Consider the following 23,474-nt stretch of genomic DNA (forward strand, 5'->3'; position numbering starts at 1 on the left):
CAATTATAATTTCCTTTGTCGGGTGTAGGTGGATTTTGAACAATGACAAGCCGCCATGCCTAAGCTGGATCAAAGCTATAGCTTTGATACAGTACACCTATGGGAGAAAATATACAAATGTGTGAAATATCATACATGTACAACAGCCTTGGCAACTCTTTTATATAAATATTTTGCGACTGAAAATGGATGAAGAGAACAATGGTAGGCGTAGCTTAAATCAAGGTTCCCCAGAGCTCAGCTATCTGCCCTTTGGAAAAAATGGCAATGCCGAAAATATTTATCTGCCGGGAATCGAACCCGGACCCCAGCTTTGAACGCCGGTGCCTTAACCACTAGAACACAGAGATGGGTTAGTGACTAGGGCGACCTCGATCCGATCGACCGTCAGATAGACAGATTTTCGACGCTATACCAATTATAATTTCCTTTGTCGGGTGTAGGTGGGTTTTGAATAATGACAAGCCGATTACCAATTATAATTGGTATAGTGTCAAAAATCTGTCTATCTGACGGTCAATCGGATCGGGGTCGCCCTAGTCGATGAGTGATGAGTCAGTCGATTATGTCCATCACTCACTATTTCTTTTGTTTTTTGTTTGAAATTATACAATATTTCATTTCTTTACAGAATGCTAATTCCAGATGTTCAGGGAAGAATTAATCACTGTTCACTTGATAATGTTGAGAAAAATTAGAATATTTCATACAATGAAATACAAAAGAAATAGTGAGTGGATGACGTCATCCGTCTCCTCATCTGCATATCATACCGACCAAGATGTGCGTATAAATTTAAATTGCCATAACTTTCTTATTTTACATCCGACTTTGATGAAATTTTCAGTGTTATGCTTGTTGGATTTTTCTCTCTTTATTCAAATCAATTTTTTGTTGGTGCGGACTTGTCTTTAAGGTCAGTATACCTGGCTATTGAGCGCGCTCCGCGCCCTCAATAAGTGACTCCAAAATTTTGCTGGTGCCTCCCAATACAGTGACCCACGTTACGCTACTGATTACCTCTATCTAATCCCCTTCTTTTTCTCGGTGCTAACACTTTTGTGTTAGCACCACTATCCTTGACAATTATTTTCTAACACAACAAAGAAAGGTCGGCAAGCAGTAAGATATATAAGTAAATAAATAAATATTCATTGAGATATCACAAAATTTTCATTCGCGAAAATTTGGAAATGGGATATGTCTATAAATTAATAATCTTTACAGAAAATGATCCACAACGATCCCAGAAGCTCACCGTAACTAAAATCACATGATTGGACGTTATATTCTTTTCTTTTTTTAAAGGTCAAGTCCACCCAAGAAAATTATCGATTTGAATAAATAGAGAAAAATCAAACTAGCATAATGCTGAAAATTTCATTAAAATTGGATGTAAAATTAAAAAGTTAGGACATTTTAAAGTTTCGCTCATTTTTCACAAAACAGTGATATGCACAACTCAGTGACATATAGATGAGACGGTCGATGATGTCCATCACTTCCTATTTCTTTTGTTTGATGAAGAGAAAATGAGAATATTCATATTTCATATAATAAAATACAAAGGGAGTAGTAAGAGGATGACGTCATCATGCAGTTACCACATTTGCATACCGACCAGGATATGCACAACTGTTTTGTGAAATTAAGCGAAACTTGAAAATGTCATATAACTTTCTTATTTTACATCCGATTTTGAAATTTTCAGTGTTTTGCTTGTTGGATTCTTCTCTTTTTATTCAAATCCACGTTGGGTTGGATTTGTCCTTTAAAGTACATCGACAGAAATCAATACCCGAGAATCAATATTTGTATCCTTTTAATATGATTCTGGACTTCGGACCCCGATCGGCCGGGTTCAACTGCAACTTTTAAGTTGCCCCCGTGAAGCGAATCAACACTATATTTAGGCAAATTGCCACGTAAAGCACTCCTCACGTGAATGAACTTGGCAATAAATATTTTATTTCATTTGCTTAAATACAGTTGCTGATATAGTTTCAGAGTAGTCCGTATATATTCAAACGAATATCACCGGTACTCAATATACAAGACAGCTTTATCATTATCATCGGGCAAGTATATCGTTTTTCACGTGAGTATAAATTCAGGTATAGGCTTAAGATTACTGCTTATTTTCATTATCAGATTTCAAAGATTGAAATGCTTATTCTCATGAGTAATCTGAAGTTTTTCATAAATGATATTGATAAGCAGAGTACCTGTTATTTGGGACAAACAAATCTCACGAAATCGCCGTACTGACTATTATGTTTTTGAACAGAACACATAAACCAAACTTTATTCGCACCATACACTTATAGGTTTTTTTTTATAATGTGAAGACTTAAGCCTGCAATTTCAAGCACTGACAACTTTCTATTTCAAGATTTTTTTTTAATGAATTTAGATAGCACAGCAGGTGGGGCTGTAATAATCAAGGAGATCTCCTTGGTAATATATTCCAAAATTAATCTTGCAGCCCATATGAAACAGACTCACATCACTGGACGTCATTTACTTGCAAATTTGGTTAGGAAGATCATACACCAAGATACCTCCCGGGATGCCTATCTGAGCTTTTCGGACAAGGGTGAATACACCACGGTGAAGAATGATTCTTCTCCCTGGAGGAAGAGGGAGAAGTAAAAGAAAGAGGAAAAGGAGACGAAGATGAATCATTGTGAAGTACAGAAAGGAAAATAATAAGGAAGAGAATTGAAAAGGAGAGCACGAGAAGAAGAAGTTCACTGTAAAAATTAAGTGCTAGTTTAGCACTTGCTTGTATACTCCACTACGAGTGCTGATTCAAATTCAACTAGAAAATCCGCATTCGTAAAATAGACTAGAAACATTCTGGAAAAAGAGGCCTATGTAAACTTTAAGAAGCATTTTGGGGTAAAAGTTGGGAACCGGACTTTTTAACACAATTCAAATATGCTGAATCTGATAGGATCGGTTCCCAAGCTGATTTCTCATGTTTTGACCACCTAATTTGCATAAACAAAATGGCTGCCAATCTGACCATTCAGAATATTATTTTTACAGTGTTCTGTTATTATATTCGCTTTCACTTACATGAATACTGCAAAATCTTGAATACATAACATGTACTATTTGGGAAAATTGGCTATTTCGCTTTGCGCGGCTAATTAATTATGCAAATTTATGCATAGACTAGAGCCATTCTGGAAAAAGAGGCCTATATATAAACTTTAAGAAGAATTTTGGGGTAAAAGTTTGGAACTGGACTATTTCACACAATTCAAATATGCTGAATCTGATAAGATCGGTTCTCAAGCTGATTTCTCATGTTTTGACCACCTAATTTGCATAAACAAAATGGCTGCCAAATTGACAATTCAGAATATTATATCGATAATGTTCTCTAATTATATTTGCTTTCACAGACATAAATACTGCAAAACCATGCATACATAGTGTACCTTTCTGGAAAATTTGTTACTTTTGCTTGTGGCTAATTAATTATGCAAATTTATGCATATTTTGTATCATTGTGCTATAATTTGATAATTTCAGCTCAAATGTTTATATTTTTGGTACAAATAGCATTTGCATCATTACAAATAATTGTACGACCCTTAGAATATAATATCACAGTGAATAATAATGTATTTTATTGTTTTTTTATTTCTCATGTAATTCTTTGTATTTTGTCCCTTTTTGTACATGTTTGCTATGGGATTTGTCAAGGTATTGATTATCACTGGAAGAAAATAATCAGCTTCAATGATTTAATTATGTAATCACTTTTTTACATTTTTTATTCGTATATATCCATGGGCATGAACAGATGCACCCACATCTGCAAAGATAAATTCGTGCAGGGAGTGCCTTCCCGTTTAAAAGCACACTGGTCATGCTGGTGGAGATCCAACGAATTTAAGGAACCGATCAGTATTCAAGCGAATGTCACTAAAAATTGCTTAAATTTTTATCATAAAATTGTATCTTGAAGTATGATATCAATCAATTTATTCATATTTACAATTTTAGATGTTGAATTATTAGATTTGAATCATGACAGTACTGTAATTCTCAACTCCTAATAGTCAATCAGTTGCATTTAATATCCTTTGGAGTAGTTATGTTCCCCTACCAACAGAATCTGATCACACATACATGTATATATATTTAGTGTGTTTTTCTTTAGCAAAATGAAGTGAAAACAGCCTGCCGAAATAAGATGTCCTGTGTGTTTCTCCATTATGCTTGTCAAATAGTCCCAATTAAAAAAAAAATCAGAACTGAACCCGCATATAAACCATCTAATATCTCATTTTACCTATCAATTATACAGTTTGCCATGTTTTAAAAGCCATACTGTGATTTCCTAAAGTTCCACAACGAATAAGTCACTGCATATCCTTTCAATAACAAATTTTGATCATTGGACTTCATTAACAGATTACTTGTGCATCTCCATAATATATCTTTTCCAATGCAGTACTGCACCTGTCCTATCACGGTTTGTTGCTTCATCCAGCTTAGATGCATCCAGCTTCCCCCAGCTTGATATACACCTTTACCTTCGTGGTGTTGAATGATCAATGTCAGCTCGATTTGGTGTTCCATATTTCATTGATAGGGCAGCCTCATATTATAAAAGTCATCTCTAATTGTTGAAATCAAACCAATTTAGTACAAGTATTCTGCGGAGGCAGTTCGTATCGAAGTCATCGTGTTTGTGTTCTTGAGATATGTCCGATTCTCATGTCACAGATCCATAGAGAAACATAAACTTTTGTCTTGAGAGAGAATCTGCTGTCTGACCAGATCTTGTTTCAGGTGTTAAAATGCTCGGAGTGCACCTTTTTAATACCGCAGTGAATCATGTAATGTCCCTTTGGCCACTTATCAAACTTCTTATATTCACACATCTTCATATCTTCATAAGATAGACTATTTCTAATTGATAACGAAGATATCTTTCAGAGGATGGTGGGTACCTGACATGTTTGGCGCTCCTGTAGGTTATTATTAATCCACTTCTTTTGATCGGTATTAAACTCAACAGCATCCAATAGCTTACAAAGCTCTGATAGGCATGCGAGTCTGATATTTCACCATCAAAGTCTAGGTCGAGAATTTTCTTCGATTGTAGAGCCAGGATATCTCGTTCTATGAGGAAAATAGTTGCCTAAGTTATTTTTAACTTGACAACCGGTTTTGATACCACTGAACATGTCATTCTTTTTGGAAGACTGACAGTCTGTTTTGGAATTGATGATTCTGCACTCCAATGGCTTTCCTCTTACCTTGCCAACAGAGCTGTATGAAGCTGTATTCATCACTGGCGTGCAGTATCCTGTGACTACCCTTTGCTATGGAGTTCCTTGGGAGTCTGTCCTTGGTCCCTTACTCTTCAAACTGTACATCACTCCTCTTGGCTCTATAATGTGGCTTCATGGTCTTGGTATACACTTCTATTCTGACGTTATCCAGCTGTACACCTCACTTTTGATCCAAAAGTTAAAGATATAGAGGTTCGTGCAGCTGCTGTTGTTGGTGCTGCCATTGAGGATCCGATTTTGGATGAAGATCAACTTCTTGGACCTTAACAATAAAAAGCGAAGTATCTTGTTCTGTCATCTCCATATATGCGTAATTATTATGATTACAACTCCAGTCTTAATAGTTGAGGAAGCTATATATCTCCAGTATGCAAGGCTAGATCTCTTGGCGTAGTCTTTGATAGAACAATGAGCATGAAGAAATGCACATCAGATGTCTGCCAATCTGCATATTACCAGCTCCACAATATTGCTGAGATCAGACATTGTCTTACATGAGATGGTGCAGAAAATATCATCCATGACCGGATGACCTCTAGACTGGAATTCTGCAACTGTCTACATGCTGGTTTACCTTCTTCAGGCATCCCGAGCACTTTTTAACCATAGGATGCAGTGTGAAAATTTGTTCTGCATTGGGCAGTGACTGGGCTGGAAATCTCCTCGTTTCGCCCATGTTTTTACCATGGAGCTAATCTGTGTTTAGCCCCATGTTTTTATCATTTCCTCTTCTGTATTCAGTATCGTTTGTCAAAGAATCTTCCAAGGCAAGGATTGGATAGAAGCTGTGGTTTTCAGTTATCACTTTGATGGTTGACTTGGGGAAAATGTATCGTTGCCAAATAAATGAATAAATCGGTAATGACCAACAAATTAGTAGGTGATCCAGTAATACAGACCCTTTGCATTTGTCACAAATTGTTCTTTGGTTAACTGCCATGATTGTAGTTCTGATGGAGCTGAATCAAATGATATAATTTTGATACAAGGATGTTAACAATGTACTGATACTTATATCAGATTGCTAAACTACACTGCTTAAGTCATACATTTATTTGATTATTAGATCTGTTATAAAACATTATGATATTTCTTTTTCAAGAAATTTAATTTCAGCATGATTACAGGTTTTCCAACTCCTAAACTGTTATTTTCGTACGGGTTTATTGAATTGGTAATTGGCATGATCGGATAGGCGTCAATGTGATTTATATTGGGCATGTCTACTATATATACCTTGCAAGTATATTACTTTCTATATACAGGTGTGGGTGTGGGAGCATGTGTGTGTGTGTATTTGTTCCTGAGTACAATTAACATTTGTAGCAAAAGAAGTTTATCAAATGATTCAATCACTGAAGCTTAACATTTGTCTGCCATTGATATTAGTTTTGAAAAGATCTCATATCAAACAAATCCAAAGCAAATGGCAGAAAATAAGGAACATAACGAAATATCAAAGAACGATAAAATACATAGAAAAATTGACCTAAATGTTATATTAAAGGGCCAAACAATTATCATAATGATACAAATGCTATTTGTACCTAAAATGATAAACTTTTTAGGTGTAATTATCAAATTATTGCATAATATTGCAAAGTATGCATAAATTTGCATAATTAATTAGCCGCAAACAGAAATAACAAATTTTCCCGAATGGTATGTATGCAGGATTCTGCAGTATCCATGTCGATGAAAGCGAGTATTATAAAAGAATATTGTAGAAATAAGATTTTAAATGGTCAATTTGGCAGCCATTTTGTTTATGCAAATTGGGTGGTCAAGACATTAAAAATTGGCTTGGGAACCGGTCTTATCAGATTCAGCACCTTAAAATTAGGTGAAATAGACCGGTTCCCAACTTTTACCCCAAAATGCTCTTTGAATTCAAATTCTCCCAATATTGGTCTTGTCTAAAACGTACAGTGCAGTCACTGTACAAGCACTGTAAGTGCTAAATTAGCACTTCATGTTTTAACAGTGCAGAAGAAGAAGAAGAAGCGGAAGAAGAAGAGGAAGAAGGAGGAGGGGGGGGGGGGGGGGAGGAGGAGAAGATCACAACAAAGAAAATAGGAACGTAGATCAAAACGAAGAAGTTCTTGTATTTCTCTTTTTTCCCTTTTTTTGTCATTTAGGAAATACATGGAATCACCGTAATTGTTCAAGATGATCAAAAACGTTTTGTTTGTCACTCTCTTTGCCGTTGTGATAGCTGCCGATGCTAAGAAACCATGCTGTGGCCCAACAAAATTCATGGCAGGCAATGGTAAGATCTGTGTTAATATCCATCTCCATGGTTAGAGGTAAATATTGTAATAAAAAAGGGGGCCTATACTGTGCGTATCAAAAAACGTTAAAACTTTGAAAAGGCCCTGGGAATTAAAAAATATACAACATGTTGGTATTTTTTTCACATAAAATCTTGGGTTTGGGTCTCATTTTATCCAATGAAAGTAAAAGATTTGACAGAATGTTACACTTGAGTGAGCACTTTCCATTTTTGTAAAGCTCGCAGAAATCTGTTTGCGTGAAAATCAAGCTTACGATAAATTGATATTTGTGTCACGGGACCCCGGTGCCTGTTTCATAATGTTCTTGCAATTATTATGGCAATTATGTTGCTCAAAGGGCTCTTCTGCAGCAATGGTCGTAGATAGTTTCCACAACCGCAAGTCCTTTCTGAAAGGTGACCTTGTCCATTATTTCCTCAGGTGCCTCGGTGGGGCAGGTAATTACTGACCCCGACACCAATACGTCCCGCTCGGAAGGGTTCTTTACCTATCAGTATGGTGCCTTTGACTTTGAAAGGAAGATGTTCGGTTATAATATGTCTGTTACATACCCCAACGGTACATCGACACTCATTAGGCTGATCCAGAACTACGCTCAGGTATAGTTTAATGACTTGGAGACGTATTTCTTGTTCTGGGGCCGTTGCATAAAGCTGTTCGATACGAATGACTTTACGCAGTTACGCATGCACGACCGGTGATCTGAATTTATTCATGATAACGGGTCGAACTTCTTCGAACGAACACGGGTCGTGTGGTCCAGTGGTTAGAGCATTGGACTTATAATCGCAAGGTTGTGAGTTCGAATCCAAACTCTGCCATTGTCTCCATTTTGATAAAAAGGCCCGAGAGTAATATCTGTCGTCTACAATGTCTGATTAACAATGACTGATTAACATAGACGTAAAATGTTTCCAAGGTAATTGGTTATAATTATACCAGCTTGGCGTTTACCAGCAAAATGCTGTCCAGCCGAGTTCCTACGGGAGTTACCATAAACAGAATAAAGTGATTTATGAGACATATAAGAACATGTTCCAGTCGTGTGTAAAGTTATGCGTAAGTTTACGAACAGCTTTATGAACCACCCACTAGGGTATTTTTATAAAAATCTTTTCAGACAGTATTAGTAATCCAATGATTTTGTCCATAATAACCCTTACTTATATTTCATTTGTTGTAACATACAATTCCCCTATTCCTATTTAATATTGATGTTACATTGCTTTTATTTGTAATGATCCTAACCCTTTGATATCTTATAGTTAGACATACATTTATAACTGATTGCCATTTTTTTTTATTTTTCACTCGATTTTCTATTGTGCCAGGATTATTTCATTGTTCATTGTTTTTATCAGCGAATAAATTATACAATTAGTAGTATTAAAATTAGTTACTGTTCCTTTTAATAATTTAAAATATTTTAGTTTGATTAATATTACCATTTAAATAACAATATTTGTTTATTTATGTTACTAAGTATTGTTATCTTTGATTTAGATTTTGACTATATTTTCATGTATGATGTGATGATTTATGTTATTCTTTATGTTTTCATCAGGTCATTGATGAAAAACAGTTTTATACTGATCTTTTGTACCTGATTAAATATGCTTTAATAAATAAATAAATATTTTGTATAATAATTGCAGAGCTTGGAAGAAATCACATAGATGCAGGGGGGGGGGGTTACGAGCACGCGACCGGGGGAATGGGCAGTTCAGTCTGGATGAAGGGGCTATAATTATGGTCTATTGAAAAAAATTGATAAAAAAAGTTTCTTGATTTACTTCGGTAACAACTGAGAAGTCTATAAAGGGACGGAAATGTATATTTATTGGCATTTATGATTGATATCATTGACGATTAAACTATGTGGTAATGCGTGATGGCGGGGTTAATTTATCTAATAATCATCCCCTATTTAAAATACTCGTGTGGTGGTTTTTGGAAACATCTTCTCTTGTTTTTGAGAACGTACTTTCTTGTGTGAATAACAGCAATGTCGAGTTATCATCCCATCCCCAATTTAATTCAAAAACAAATTATTATATCAAAGATTGTCAATTATGATTTAAATTTTTAATACATAATTAATATTTTGTTTTAAATCAATTTTTTTATAGATACCCGTAAAGGCCACCGCACACCTTACGACTGCTCGCGATCCGATTTTGGAACAAATCGCATTTTGTTAATTTCTTGAAAATGTTGAATGGAACATATCACTTTATTTGAGGTTAAAATTAATTGAAAGAATACTTATATAACCACTTTGAAAGATTGCAAGCCTTTATTTTGTAGTAAAGGCCAAATTAGTTTCAAATCGCAGTCAATCGACCGACTGCTACGACATCATTCAGGGGCAGATCCAGCTTTCGCCAATAGGGGGGGGGGGGCGAAAAATATTTTCATCAAAATTTTTCTCAATTGGCCGCTATAATCTGATTTATTTTGGGGTTTTCAGGGGGTAGTCCTAACTAAGATTGAAGTCTTAAGTATATGTTAGTTTTTATTGTTATAAACAAGATAAGGTATATCACAAGAGAGTGCGAAGCGCGAGCTCAAAATGTTTGATATTACGACCTGAAAACTGGAAAGTCTCAGCGCGTTTTTATTTAAATAGAGAACAAGCTGTGAGTCTCAAATAATTTAATGCGAGTGCGAAGCACGAGCTTAATTTTTGATATTGTGACATGATAAAGGAGCATTTTGACAAATTTTGGAAAGAATTTCCAAAGAGGATAGGCATATCAATAATCAAACAATGCGAGCGCACAGCGTGAGCTGAAAATTTTGATATAAGAATTTGTGTAAATCATAATGAAAGCTTGATATACGAGCTAAAATATTGTGTGCAAATTGATTTGAGAACTGGTTATATGAAGTGTCATTTAATCCTCTTGAATAGGATTCATTACACAGGCAATGCGAGCGCGAAGCGCGAGCGAAACTTTTTAATTTAAATAAGATCTATTTTCCAATTCTTCCCCTCACCCTTTTCTTGTTTCCTTTCTGGTTCGGGCCGGCCGTTAGAAGGCCATAAATTACACATCATGGATAAAATCCCCATCCTGGAACCGCGCCTGTCATTACGACTAGATATTGAATTTGCTTTTATTCTAAGACGGATGATGGCATAGTCACGGATTTGAACATGGGTATTCATATGATGATTTAGAACAATACACAGTAAGATATTCCGTGTCTCATATAGCATCAAAATCTACTACGTCTTATTCTGAAATCGGATCGCGAACAGTCATAAGGTGTGCGGTGGCCTTATAAGGCGTGATATGGACTGCGACTAATCTCATCTGTTCCGGGTCAGTTTTTTTTAACTAATGTAACATTTATTTTGATTGGTCACTGCTGACTAAGATCCGATGACTGTAAACATTTACGTTATCTAACAATTATTTTCCTTGTCAAACAGAAGTACCAGTATATTATTCTTGATGCATTGCAATACTGTCAGAAACAACAGGTCACAGAGCCACAACCAACCAATTGCATTCCGAGTAAGAGAAATTCATTACCCCCCCCAAAAAAAAGAATGGATTAGCTCGTATTCCGATGTCCGGTTTATAAGTTAAGCCATGGTCTAACTATGTGCAAAAAATGTGGGAAGCTGAAAAAGCTCATTACTTTGTTAACTTTGTAAATTTCTCTTGTCCACTGTGATCTTTCGCCGTGTTAGGCCTTTATAAATGGGAAAGAAAAATAATTTACTTATTGTTCCCAGACTGTAATGATTGTCATAAGCTGATAAATCGATCCTGCAGTGATAGATATTTGTGACACAATTGGCTACAGTTAAACCACAATTTTAGACCAGAGTTTAACTTATAACCGAGTTCAGAATAGGGGCCATAGACTTCAGCCTGTACTTTGATGAAGTCAGTATAATAATAAAAAAATATCACCGCTCGTTACCGTTCACCACCGTTTAACAGAAATTGGCCACTGTTCAAGGCAACGTCGTATACCATGTACAGTACATGTATACGCTCGGTCACCGCTGATGGTCCCTCCTACCGCTCCGAAAGCTTTGGGCTGCACAAAATACTGCGAGCGGCGAGGAATGAGCAATTTTCCACTCTGGCAAACTTCACCACCGCTCCAACAACGCTCAGTCAAAGTTTAGCACCGCTAGACACAAGTTCGTGGACGCTTGGATCCGCTAGGCCAACGCAGAAATCTTGAACGCTAGACCAACGATGCGGGTTATTAAACGTTGCACAAATTTTGTTGGAGTGGTGGTAAGCATTTTACGAGCGGACGCGGGATTGCTTGAATGGTGACGGGCGTTGAAGCAGCGATCCTTTGCGGTGATGATCTTTAGCTTCGCCGCGCGTTGGTATGGAGGTGTCTTCGCTAAACCAACGCTAAAGCAACACCGGCTTCAGCGATGCACCGCAAAGGTAACGCCCGTGTTTTCGATTTTTTTTTCCATATTGCGCGTGGTGTCAAGCGTTGTCGATCTCCTTCTTCCCTACCGTTCAAGGACCGCTCCGTCAAAGTTCTAGCGGTGTACCACAACTTCAACTCAATCAATGGTGCAAGTTATTCTGTTGTAGAAACTAGCTAGTGATGATGACTTTGTCTGGAATGCTATAGTTTCCCTGACAACCAAAGAAGTGGGTTGGAGTCACATCGCATCACCTGCCTCCTTTTGAACCTGTTGATGCATGTCACCGATACCATCATCATCATCATCATCATCATCATCATCATCGTCATCATCATCGTCATCACCATCATCCATGTCATCATTATTAACATACCCGAGGTATATAGGTGCCACGAGCCTAATTGCATCAGAAGGGCTAAAGATATTCGTTCGACCCAGCCCATTCGATTTTTTTTTCAATTTGATATTGCTGATCGACAAAAATGTGTGAATATGATTCAAAATCTAACACTGATTCTAGAAATGGTAACTACTGAACTTCATTCTACCAAATAGGGAAGATAAATAAGTGACTTGGAACTATTTTTTTGACTAGGGCTATTTTACTGGATCAGTCAATGAATTCGATTCATTCATAGTTATCTTCATAAATGGCGATTTATTTTTAAAATGAGCTGGCTATGGTACCCTTTTCTGGCCAGATGTGGAATGTCAGATATATATCCTCTCCAATGGTAGTAAACATTCCACCCTCTAATTTCACATCTATTTTATAATGAATTTTTGAGTGCCATTAACACACAAGTCTATGGGGAATGACACCTATAGCTCATAATAAGCTATAACTTCATGTATACGAATTTGATTATAATGACGAGTAGTAAATTGGTGATTGGTGACAATAAAAATTGGTAATAGTATTATCATAGAGCTGTTAGCTCCATGGTATTATATAGGCCTACATTATGTATGTAAACTAGACTCCTTCAACTAAGTAATTATTTTGAACCCTAATTGAAATATTTTGAAATGTTTAATCTTGTAAAAACACCCCAAACTACAAATTTGGTCGCGGTCGGGTTGTGCAGTTAGAAGTAAAGTGCACTGTCATGACAGTACTGTTTTCGTTTCATTTGTAGATAACGCAACATGGCAATCCAGTTTTCGCATCGGGGGCGCCAAAGGTGGTAGTCTGTTTGCAGATTCGTGGACCTATAAGTTCGTTCACCCTAAGGATGCTGTAGAGGGCGACATAGTAGCAAATGTCTTTCAAGATGACTGCTCACCGTTTAGTACTACCTTCATTGGTGATCGATTTGAAGGGGGCCGTAAAGGTTATTGTACATGTTTTTCTTTTTTCAATTTCTATTTATCAAGTTTTTGTTCTGTGTTTGCGTTATAAGAAGGCGATCTTTGGCCTGCTGCATAAATAAAAAACTCTGGCATTTTTTCGGCCAGATGTTTCTCAATGTGCTATTGTCAATGGCATAATTTTGTTTGCCAGAATTTTTATCAATTTCCAAGATTTTTTTCATGGCAAATGTTTTATGCAACAGACCCCATGTGGTTCTTACTAAAGCCATCAAAACTGACGGTCATGCGTCCTAATTCCAGCCAATGCAGAATTTCCTTTAGTAAGAAATTTATTCACAATGTGCTGCTCTCAACCCAGGTTGGATAAATAGGAACCGTTAATTCTCACAAATCTGTGAGCACTGGAATCGGTAATATAGTATTCTGGATAATAAAGCAACCAGTTAAACAAGGTGGATGGGTAGCTTCATGACCGCACATTATCATTATTATCATTATTGTTTTATTACTATTATTATCATTATTATAATTGTTTTATTACTATCTTATTATTATTATTATTATCATTACTATTATTATTGAGTAAAGCATTTAAAGTCCTCGACACGATATCGGCGATAAATCTTATATAGTCTGCACGCCTTATGGCAGGGACGAACTTATCCTTAATTTCTTCTTCACTTAACAAAAAAAAAGATTGTGAACGCTTCCTAAGAGAGTAAAATATCCCTACAAAAATTGCAGTCATGAGGTCCAATGATGAAGAAAATTAGTTAAACGTTTATTGGGTTAAAACGACATAGTTGCAATTTTTCGTCAGGTCCGAAACCTAGGACAAAACTGCTGATCCGGTTCAGCAAATTTGGACAAAGACTCCGAGATATTCATTGTGATTTGACTTGCATTATCAATGCATTTGCTATGTTCTAGGATTCGGTTCGTTTAGCGGTGGAACAAAAAAAAAAATCAATATTTTTTCATGATTGAACCAACCCCCGGAACCAACCCTTGCGTGTACACGATGCCCTATGTCCCATACCCCTTTATGAACGACACAAAAAGAGATTCATTGTTCTCGTTCATTTTTCGGACAAGATGTCGGGCGGGAACTAATGACATGGTTATAAATATGTAATTGTCAAAGAAAAAATGAAAAGTGTTAATGCCAGTACCCATTCCACATCTTCCCAAAATGAATTTACCAAAATCTTGGGATCTATCCCATACGGTTGCAAACAGAAAAAATAACACAAAAATAAAAATGATAAAATAAAAAAAAATCCTGGAAAAAAAAAAAATCAAAATTGAAGGTACCTAGGAAAATACAAATAAGCAAAGCAAAACTGCTTTAAGGGACAATTTATGAACTTATGAGAACGCTTTCATAATTATTTAGTTAATATAGGATTGAATGAAGGGCAACTAGGCCTATATCCAAGAGAGTTGGAACAGCATTTTCGATTGATTTTCATGTTAAAAAAATGTTGCGTTAAAAGACTCTCTGGTAATTCAGACAATAATCTTTCACAATAAGTCACAATAAAAAGTGATGTTGATTAACGATTTCATTTCCATTGCAGTTCCTCTAATCAGTATGGGAGGCCTTCTGAACTTGACGAGTGGTATCCCACATCCCGAAGAGTGGTTCACTGTACCAGACTTCTGTCCTAAAGAGGTATGACGTCATCCATAATTGCCGCAGATGTGGCGATGACAGTGTTGTTTTCATAATATCTCAAACATCTCGACTATCCCATGCATCTCACCCTAAAAACGATTTTCAAGAATGATGTAAAATCTTGGAGTAGAATGCCCTAAGCATGAATTTAAAGTGTGATTCGTAACTTTATCGAAAGTATAAGCCAGTTCGTAGTTCCTTTCTGCGCATGATCAAAAGATTCTACGCATGATCAGAAGAAGGTCATTTGTACTAAAGTGACATGGTGCTTTAAAATCTAATGAGATAAGCACCAACTTTGATGTCTTGATTATTCATATATTCTTTTGAATTGTCGTTTTCATTTACATCCACAAAAAAAAACAATGCTTCCACGAACGACTGGTATTTCACAGTTTGTCAAGTACATTGTGCAACATGCTAAGATATGCATTCAAAGTAGGAATGCAACAAATACCTTCATTAAGTGTTCATTGGTGTGCTATTCTAGTCACCTGGTCTATTCAATTTCTTCATCCTGCTATGTAAGGCAAGCTTACATAATATCTTGCTTTGAAATCTGCCTATCATGATGAAAGAAATGAATGGTCATTTGACCAAAATTGCCCATGAAGTAACTACGAACTGGTCTATTAAGTACAGTCCCATAAAAAACGAAACAGAGATTTTATCATGACTTAATCACAAATAAAATAGACAAATGACCTACCATTGTAAATCTTAGGATCTTCTCCTTTATCTGAAATTATTAAGATTATTTCCCATTCACGCATGAGTGAGCAAAAACAATTTGAACAGGGGATACAAAAAAGTCATTTGACGGGCTGTATCTGGGTTTTAAAAAGAAAACCACATTTTTAAACAGTTCAATACCTGCTCTTTAATTTGATACCTCAATTACAGAAAATAGTCAAAAAATAACAAAGTTCCGTTTATTTGAAATAAGGGTTGAATTTCAATAATTTCATATATTTAAGAGGTTCTACAGGCTAGTGTTTAAACTCACTTGACACTGATTTGTTGACGATCAGCCATGCATTAAGTCTTTTGTTAACCATGCGATGGGAAACCGGTGAAAACACGTTTATCTAATGAAATTATGGAAATAAAAGCATTGTTTCGAGGGAACATAACTTTTTTTTTCTTCTTGACCATTTTTTGTGATTAAGGTATCGAATAAAAGAGCAGGTATTTAACTTTTTATGCATGTGATTTCGTTTTTGAAATTCAGATACCCCCGCCAAATGAGTTTTTAGTATCCTTTTTTCAAATTGATTTTGCTCACTCATGCCTGAATGTGGAATAATCTAAGTAATATCAGATAAAAGAAAAGATTCTAAGCTTTACATTGGTAGGTCATTTGTCTATTGTACTTGTGAATAAGTTATGATAAATCATCGCTTAATCTCGGTTTCGTTTTGCTCTCTCTCTCTATATATATATTTGTGTGTGTGTGTGTGATCTTTCATCCCGATTGCTTAAATACCTTGGAAATTGACATTACGGCATCTTTATATTTTTACGAGATATGTTTTCATATTGTTGATATATCTTACATTTGTTTTTATTTATAATTCTGTTTCACCAGATCAACAGCCTAACGACAAACATGGCACGATCTGCATCATACCTGCCAGATCTGGAATTCTTTCAACTGCCTCTATTCTTTTAAAATACAATGGGCACCCTTGAACAAGCTGAAATATAATGACAAAAATCATCCACCATGTCGACGAACAAGATATTCATCCTTGAAATACCCATGGAACGGTGTCATCATGTTCACCGTTACACAGAAAAAAAAAATTATACACTCTTAAAAATGTTGGGCAACATACTGTCCACACAACAATAATTGGTTAACACTTTATCCGATTTTGGGTCGTTGTAAACCAACCGTGTGCTTTGGATGAAAACTACACAGTATTGGTTGAAAACTACCCAAAGTTGGATATAAAGTCTTAAACAACTGCCTTGACCATGGTGACATGGACAATAGAGTGTATATAATTACTTTATGCAATTCCATTCCATTCTCTAATCTTCCCCTTGTTCCTTTGACATCCACACGCATTACGCTCACCCCTATCCGTACTTTTTTTCTATTGCAACATCCATCTCTCTTACCCCTCTCTCTCCCTCACACACACACACACACATGTGCGCACACGCACACATCGCATGTGCACCCTTACCCACCCTGTTCTCTCTTTCTCATATACACGTCGACAAATACACTATCGTTCTTTTTACATCTTTCCGCCCGTGATACTTCAATGAGGAATCTGAAGAAAAAATTATATCAGTACGTTTTACTGGATGAATCGATATGATTAAACCAAAAGCGAGATCGAAGGAAGAATTATGTATCGCTAAGTGGCTTAGGTACAACAGTACCGCCCACATAAATTGTATGATGGCAAGTGAATGAGAGCAAAGAAAGACTCATACCGTCCATTACTCGCGTTCAATTATCGACAAAGCCATATTTGAAACACGATTGCATGATTTCAGAACGTGATGCTCTAATTGCAAAGGGCGCTTTCCGTTGTTGATCATAATTTTTATTGATTATAGTCGAATCAATAACGGGTCAAATGATAATGACGGTCGGCGAACTGAACATAGGCGATTGATAATTGGCTAGCTGTGATGAAATAGACGTCTATGTGAAAGCATTGAATAAAAAAGTATGAAAACTGAGGAGAAGATGAAATCACAGAACAAATTAGTTCTGGATCGTCAAATGAATACTCAAATTAAAATCAAAGTCTATTTCATTCTACTTATTAGTTATAAAAGGGAATTCAATTAAGACATATATAACGGCAATTGTACGATTTATCTTTGATTGTTGAACATTTTTTACAACCATGATTTAGCCATTAACCAATTATTATTAATTAAACTATATATTCGTATACCTTGTATTTGTAGTTTCTTTAATCACCAATAACTCAAAACGATTACATGAAGAGTGGCCGAATCATTAATTAGTGATCAAACTAAAAAATGACACCTCGCATATCACCATTTTAAGAAAAATATATCATGAACGCATAATCATTAACAGACTTGCCTGAAAGCCTATGTTCTCCAGAATAATTTGATACCATTTTATGTGGTATGTGTAAATGCTTGGATGATCAGTAGGCATTCTCTGCAGTGATATAAATATTGACTTGCGCCAAAGTAAGACATGACTGCAATGAATGAATCGAGATGTCAATACCATATGAGTTAGTAAACATATTTGCGAATCCCTTTTCAATAAAATTAATTTTGAGAATTAATACTAAAGAAACGTTTATCAAACAATTATAATGTGAATTATTGAAAATGTGTTTTGAAATGGATGTTAATGCAACCGTTGTAGGATTATACCACCATTGACATCTGGATTCATTCATTGCAGCCATATGCCTTACTGTGGCGCAAGTCAAACTTTACATCACTGCAAAGAATACCTCCTGATCATCCGAACGTTAAAACATGGTATCAAATTATTTGGGAGAACATACCCTTTTAGGCCATATGTAATACATGTAATTATGTGTCCATGACATAATTTTTCTTTAAAGTAGGGATTTGTGAGGTGGCAATTTTTTTGTCTCTCACGGTAGAAAGAAAATTATATAACTGTTATATCACTGAATATTATTTGAGCATGGTTGAGTGAAATAATGATACGCCGAATTCTCAAGTGTGTTTCTCCTGATGCTACTTCCGTCAAGGAGAATATATATTCATAATTAATTTCTGGATCCCTTCTCAGTGCTATAATTCATGATTTTGATATATGGTCAAAGTGATAACGCGAACGTTGTATCAAGTGGAGATAATAGGCACCTTTCGCAAACCTCTACAACGCGAGATTAGAGTCGGGTAACTCAAAAGTTAACAATTAATCATAGACTCGATTTTCTAGATTGATTGTACATTACAGTCAATACAATCAAACGTAGAAAACTGTTCTACAATCATTGCCAAGCTTTGTGCTACAGGCCCTATAGATCTTGCTTTTCGTGTGCAAAGCTCTTTCATGCGATACCAGCATGCCATGCCATGTCATTTGCCTGCCTGAGCTCGCGGCGGGACTGTACCTGTATCATGGTAAGGAGTCCAGCTGGCTGGAGACCTGCGAAATGTAGATTATGACATGGATAAGAAAGTGGTTTTTCAAACAAATCGAGTACATATATTGAGTAAGGAAAAACTTACCGAATTAAGGCTTAGATATAGATCATTACAGTCCATCGAATCGATATTACATTTAATGTGCATTATTTGTGGATCACTGGCAATTGATTCCATGGGTCAGATCACCTCTCAAGCCGAATCATTTCGCATGCGTTGACATGTACACAGCATGCAACAGGCCATAAACCATCTAAATTTGCGGAGTTTTTTTCTTTTGCCTGCACCTTCTACACAAACCGATGCCTCTAGCACACAATGTAATGGGCAGTATGTTTTACTTTTCCGCGGAAATGGGGGGTTTGCCGGGGGGTACACTTCCATTGATGAGTGGATACCAGGCGCGACCATGGGGTTTCGAAAAGCACCCTAAACAAGGGAAGGTCTTTTCCAGATTATGAAAATGCATCTCTCAACAAGTATTTGGGTTGTGACACCCTACAAGTAGTGGAAATATATCCCTTATTTCAGTATTTTAATCATCGTTTTCACACCCTTATAACGCTACATAGGCCTATACGTAACGTACTTACCCACTAGCTCTTTCCCCTTTTACGTGTGGTCGCGCCTGGTATCCACCGTTCAATTTAAGTGGCCCGGGCGGCCTCTCGAGCTCTGGGAGGAACCAAATTTGGATTTGGAAAGTCGTCCTAAGTCGGAAATACCGCTGTTACCATAGTAGCAACCAGAATTTTGCACACGAAACGCAAATTGAATGTTTCCGTTCCAGATGCGAAACGAAAAAAAAATATCATGTCACATAATTTGCATTAAAGGACGGAGTTTTACGACCATGACGACGGGCCCAAAAGTCTCTTCCAAAATGAACTACCGTCCTAAATAAGCGTGCGCGTCCTCAAACGAAAGGTCGGGAATGATGATAACAGGGCGGATCCAGCCTTCACCAATAGGGAAGGAAGGGGGGGGCGGCAGAATTTTTTCAGCCATTTTTTCCCCCGATCGGCCGCTCAAAGATGAGTTTTGCCGGGATTTTTGGTTTCTTAGAAGGGGTAGTCCTAATATTCATTCTTAGCTTTATTCTTATAAAGAAACATAAATATATAATCCTCATTTTTTTTGGGAAATCTAATGTATTTTTTCCTAAAATTTTGAACATTCTTGGCAATATGTTTGTTATCCTCAAAAGGATGTGTATGCAAATGAATAATTACTACGCACATGAAGCGGGAGCAGAAATGAACTAATGGAGAAGTTACTGTTTAGACTGCTTGCAGTTAGCCATGAAGACGTTACATATTTTAAAAATTAAATGATGCGAGCGCGAAGCGCGAGCTGATTTGTTTTGAACATTTCTACCTAAGGAAAGGAAATCCTAAGCACTTTTTGTAACTTAAACAGATGATATAGCTAAACAGTTATTGCGAGCGCGAGCGAAAATTTCGAAATCTAGACCTACTGAACGAGACACTTTAAATAATGCGTGCGCGAAGCGCGAGCTGAAAAAATTACATTTCTAAATGAAGAATGTAAAATTTTAAACAATTTTTGTAATCGTAAACAGGATAGGTATATAACTTAACAATTGAAGTGAGCGCGAGCGAAAAAAATCGATATTTAGACCTAAAAACGGAATGCTCTCAGGAAAAGAATGAGTAATAGGGGGTCTTCCTCCATTGATAGTGTGAGCACAAAGTGCGAGCAGAAAATTTTTGATATTGTGATCTGATACTGGATAATGATTTAAATAGAGGACAATTAAGTTGACTATCTGAATACACATGCACGCGCGTGTTTCATATCCAGACCTAGAATCTAGGCATTCTAAATACATCTCATGTCATGAAAATCAAAGCGAGCGCGAAGCGCGAGCTTACACTATTTGACATTCCAATCTGACAAAAAGAGTCAAATTTAGTTCTATATTTCAAGCACTTTATAGGAAAATTTGTGAGGTGGATATAGATCTCATTTCATAAAGAGCTGATATGTTTTATTATTATTACTTTGAATTTTTACATAGGACCAGGACATTCTTAGGACATGCGTATGAAAATGATGACTATCTTCCTATTCCTCTTGCTAAGTGCGAGATGAAACATTCAAAGGGACTATTTGATTATTAAATTAATATCTTATTCATTAATGCCTAATGAGGGCGCAAAATCTGATGATATGGCCTGAAACTGGACATTTCAAGCACTTCTGTATCATAAATAGGATGCATCATATCAATTTAATTTGAACCATTAATGCGAGCGCAAATCGCGAGCAAAATTTTAAGATTTTAAGTAATTTGTTGTATATTCAATATTGAGACATACATAACTCATCAATCAAAATGCGAGCATGCAGCGCTAGCTGATACGTTTTGAGAATCACACCTGAAAATGGATATTTTGAAAACTTTATGGAATACACGAAAATGATATAGGTACCAATCAAAATTTGCGAGCGCGCAGCACGAGCAGAAAATTTTAATAGTCAGACCATAAACTTATATTTGTACATAGCACTTTTTAAACACATGATGAAAATTTGATTTCCGAGGTGAAATATGTTTTGTATATCGAGATTTAAACCATTGAACAAGATATGAAAATCGCCTTATAGGCAATGCGATTTATATAGTGACATGAAAGATTATTTGTATTTTCCAAGTCTTCTTCTCATCTTGTTTTATTAACTCGCCTTCCTCCTCTTCTTTTTTTCTCCGCTCGTTTCCCTCCTCTTTCCCCTTTTTTCTTTCTTTCCTTTTTCTGCTCCGCCAATAGGGGGGGGGGGGGGCTCCCTGGATCCGCCTATGAATAATAAATAATAATAATAACAATAATAATAATAATGAGAATAATAATAACAACAATGATAATAATAATTATATGTTGCATTTATACAGCGCTTGATACCAATGTTTATATTAAAGCGTTTACCCCGACTTTAGCACGGCTATGTCTCGAGCGTTCAAATATTCCTTCCTACCGGGTACCCGTTTACTACACCTGGGTGGAGAGTGACGAATGTAAATAAACGCCTTGTCAAAGGACGCTATAGTGCTGTTGTGGGATGTGAACGCTGGACCTTGTGGTTCACAGTCCGGAGACTTATCCACTGAGCCACAACACCTCTACGAGATAACCACATCCCCGCTTGAACAGACCTCCCCTTTTACATTTAATTTCCTTTATCATTTGGATGTCTAAAGGAGGCCGTAACGTTTGTTTAACTGATTTTATGTGCCTAGTTTTCAACATGATTGTGTAAAATTTTATTATGTATTCTTGTCACCAAAGTTTTCAATTTGATCTTGTAATATAACCTTACATGTTTGTATTTGTCACAATAAACATAATAAATAACTATTCCTGATTTTTTTTTCAAACTTTGAACTTTTATATTGCATGCAAGGCTTACTTGTACAACTTCTGATATCAAGTTTGGTTTGTTTGCAGATTTCCACTCATTTATAGTTTTGTGATAGAATACCCTACTTTCCCCCAATAAAGATATTTTTTAAAACACACACACAACAAAAATAGATACAAAAAATACAGCACTGCAAATCGCGTTGCGGTCTGACCGGGAAGGACTTTACCTTATGATGACTGCCAACTTAGAAAAAGTATTACAAGTAATAATAATTTAAAGATTGCAAATTAGTCGAAGCAAAAGAAAATAAAAACAAAACATCTAACATTAAGGTATCCTAAATAAACAAATATATATATTTTTCCAACAGGAATTTATGAAACCATCATGGATATATTTAATCATTCTTAATTTCCAGTGAAATGAACCTTGCATTGTTCTATGATGTATCTATTTTAAATTGAAGTGTAACTACATGATTTACTAGGAGCATTTCCAATATTGTGGTACGTGTCAATTAAACATCGCGCTTCTAAATGTTGATGAAAATTTGGTGTTTGTTCTTCGTATGGCAATGATGGCAGTGGATCGTTATACAAAACTCTTTTCATGAATTCAATCATATCAAACACAATGACCCGAATTCACAAAGGTAGTTTTGAAAACCCACGGTTGAGTCCATATTTTATCCAGATTTCCTGTATAAATTAGCTTAATTTACCGCGTATCGGGCGCGTGTATAAAACTGTCCAATGCTGATGCGCGCTTTTGTCACAGTGCGCCAAATTGACGCCTGTTACCATGGTAAGATACGCTATTTTATTCATGATTCCACAGTTTGAAGAGTGGACTCAACCTTGGGCTTTCAAAACCACCTTTGTGAATTCGGGCCATTTGATTTGAAAACTTAAATCTTAAAAAAAGCAGATGAA

At 36.1% G+C, this 23,474-nt stretch overlaps 1 protein-coding gene across 3 annotated transcripts; it reads left to right on the plus strand.

Annotated features, from left to right (window-relative positions):
• The first annotated feature begins 1,904 nt into the window (after positions 1–1,904).
• On the plus strand, positions 1,905–17,359 carry LOC121428151 (development-specific protein LVN1.2-like). 3 transcript variants are annotated; one of them, XM_041624742.1, is made up of 7 exons: positions 1,905–2,098; positions 7,449–7,587; positions 8,033–8,211; positions 11,052–11,136; positions 13,169–13,363; positions 14,924–15,018; positions 16,610–17,359. In XM_041624742.1, the coding sequence occupies exons 2-7, from the start codon at positions 7,488–7,490 to the stop codon at positions 16,691–16,693; spliced, it is 738 nt and encodes a 245-aa protein (XP_041480676.1). In that variant the 5' UTR covers positions 1,905–2,098; positions 7,449–7,487; the 3' UTR covers positions 16,694–17,359. The 3 variants fall into 3 exon arrangements, with proteins under 3 accessions (XP_041480676.1, XP_041480675.1, XP_041480677.1); XM_041624741.1 differs by having other exon boundaries at positions 7,457–7,587; XM_041624743.1 differs by having other exon boundaries at positions 1,905–2,078; positions 7,457–7,587.
• Positions 17,360–23,474: the final 6,115 nt, after the last annotated feature.

Source organism: Lytechinus variegatus, chromosome 14 (genome assembly GCF_018143015.1).
Source record: "Lytechinus variegatus isolate NC3 chromosome 14, Lvar_3.0, whole genome shotgun sequence".
NCBI lineage: Eukaryota > Metazoa > Echinodermata > Echinoidea > Temnopleuroida > Toxopneustidae > Lytechinus > Lytechinus variegatus.

What these genes read in the sequence shown, in the direction of transcription:
- LOC121428151 (XM_041624742.1), top strand. Translation starts at nt 7,488, where the DNA reads ATGATCAAAAACGTTTTGTTTGTCACTCTCTTTGCCGTTGTGATAGCT. An exon ending in ACCAACCAATTGCATTCCGA is followed by an intron (nt 11,137 to 13,168) that starts GTAAGAGAAATT and finishes TTTCATTTGTAG; the next exon opens with ATAACGCAACATGGCAATCC. An exon ending in ATTTGAAGGGGGCCGTAAAG is followed by an intron (nt 13,364 to 14,923) that starts GTTATTGTACAT and finishes TTTCCATTGCAG; the next exon opens with TTCCTCTAATCAGTATGGGA.